The 1,037-nt window shown below is 66.8% G+C and overlaps 1 protein-coding gene across 7 annotated transcripts in view; it reads left to right on the top strand.

Moving 5' to 3' along the window:
• The window catches only part of PC (pyruvate carboxylase), a 99,215-nt gene that overhangs the window by 76,758 nt on the left and 21,420 nt on the right, over positions 1-1,037 (top strand). For all 7 annotated transcript variants that reach the window (XM_077771434.1, XM_077771436.1, XM_077771437.1 and 4 more), the window contains 3 exons: positions 180-315; positions 455-639; positions 842-1,007. In XM_077771434.1, the coding sequence (XP_077627560.1) occupies positions 180-315; positions 455-639; positions 842-1,007 (487 nt within the window). The remainder of the gene's footprint in view (positions 1-179; positions 316-454; positions 640-841; positions 1,008-1,037) is intronic.

The following is a 1,037-nucleotide window of genomic DNA, read 5'->3' as shown; positions in this document are numbered from 1 at the left end:
CCCCCCCCCCAGTCCTCAGCCCTCCCCCCTGGGAGTGTTGGGCTCAGCCGGGAACTGAGGAGGGAAAGGCCGCTGGCTTTCGTGCAGGGCTGCCTGCCGGGGGGCTGGGGCGGGACCCTCACTCTTCCTGGGGAGACCCGCTGTGCCGAGGCTGCCCCAACCCGGCTCTTCACTTCTAGATGCTGAAGTTCCGAACCGTCCGTGGGGGCCTGAGGCTCCTGGGTGTCCGCCGGGCCTCCACTGCCCCCGCTGCCTCCCCACACGTCCGGCGCCTGGAGTATAAGCCTATCAAGAAAGTAATGGTGGCCAACAGAGGTGAGTGAGAGGAGCCGTGTGCCCAGCCCAGCCTCAGCATCCCTCTTCTGCCCTTGCCCTGTGCGCCAGCTCCCTGCTGCGCCTCTGTTGTGAGGACCCAGGAATCTAAAGTCTTGGCCTGTTGCCCCCTCCCTCCAAGGTGAGATTGCCATCCGTGTGTTCCGGGCCTGCACGGAGCTGGGCATCCGCACCGTGGCTGTCTACTCGGAGCAGGACACGGGCCAGATGCACCGGCAGAAAGCAGATGAAGCCTACCTCATCGGCCGCGGCCTCGCCCCGGTGCAGGCCTATCTGCACATCCCAGATATCATCAAGGTGGCCAAGGTGAGCCGGGCTGGGCCTGCGCCCCGTGCCTTCCCCGTCCCGGGCCTGGGCGCCGAGTGCCGGGAGTAGGTGGTCGGGTGGATGAAAGGGTGAATAGAACGAGTGAGCTGGGGGCAGGCGCGGGAGCCGCAGGGTTTGGTCGGGGCCTGCGTGAAGGAATTTGAGAGATGCTGCCTCCCTCTGATCCCTCCTGCCCCCCCAGGAAAACAACGTGGACGCGGTGCACCCTGGCTACGGGTTCCTGTCGGAGCGCGCGGACTTTGCCCAGGCCTGCCAGGATGCTGGGGTTCGGTTCATTGGGCCGAGCCCCGAGGTGGTCCGCAAGATGGGAGATAAGGTGGAGGCCCGGGCCATCGCCATCAGCGCAGGTGCATATGGCGGGGGGGGCGCCTGGGGGG

This window comes from Crocuta crocuta, unplaced genomic scaffold (assembly GCF_008692635.1).
Source record: "Crocuta crocuta isolate KB4526 unplaced genomic scaffold, BGI_CrCroc_1.0 scaffold647, whole genome shotgun sequence".
NCBI classification, from domain to species: Eukaryota; Metazoa; Chordata; class Mammalia; order Carnivora; family Hyaenidae; genus Crocuta; species Crocuta crocuta.
Note: the sequence above shows the minus strand (reverse complement) of the source record. Positions and strands in the feature narration are given on the sequence as shown.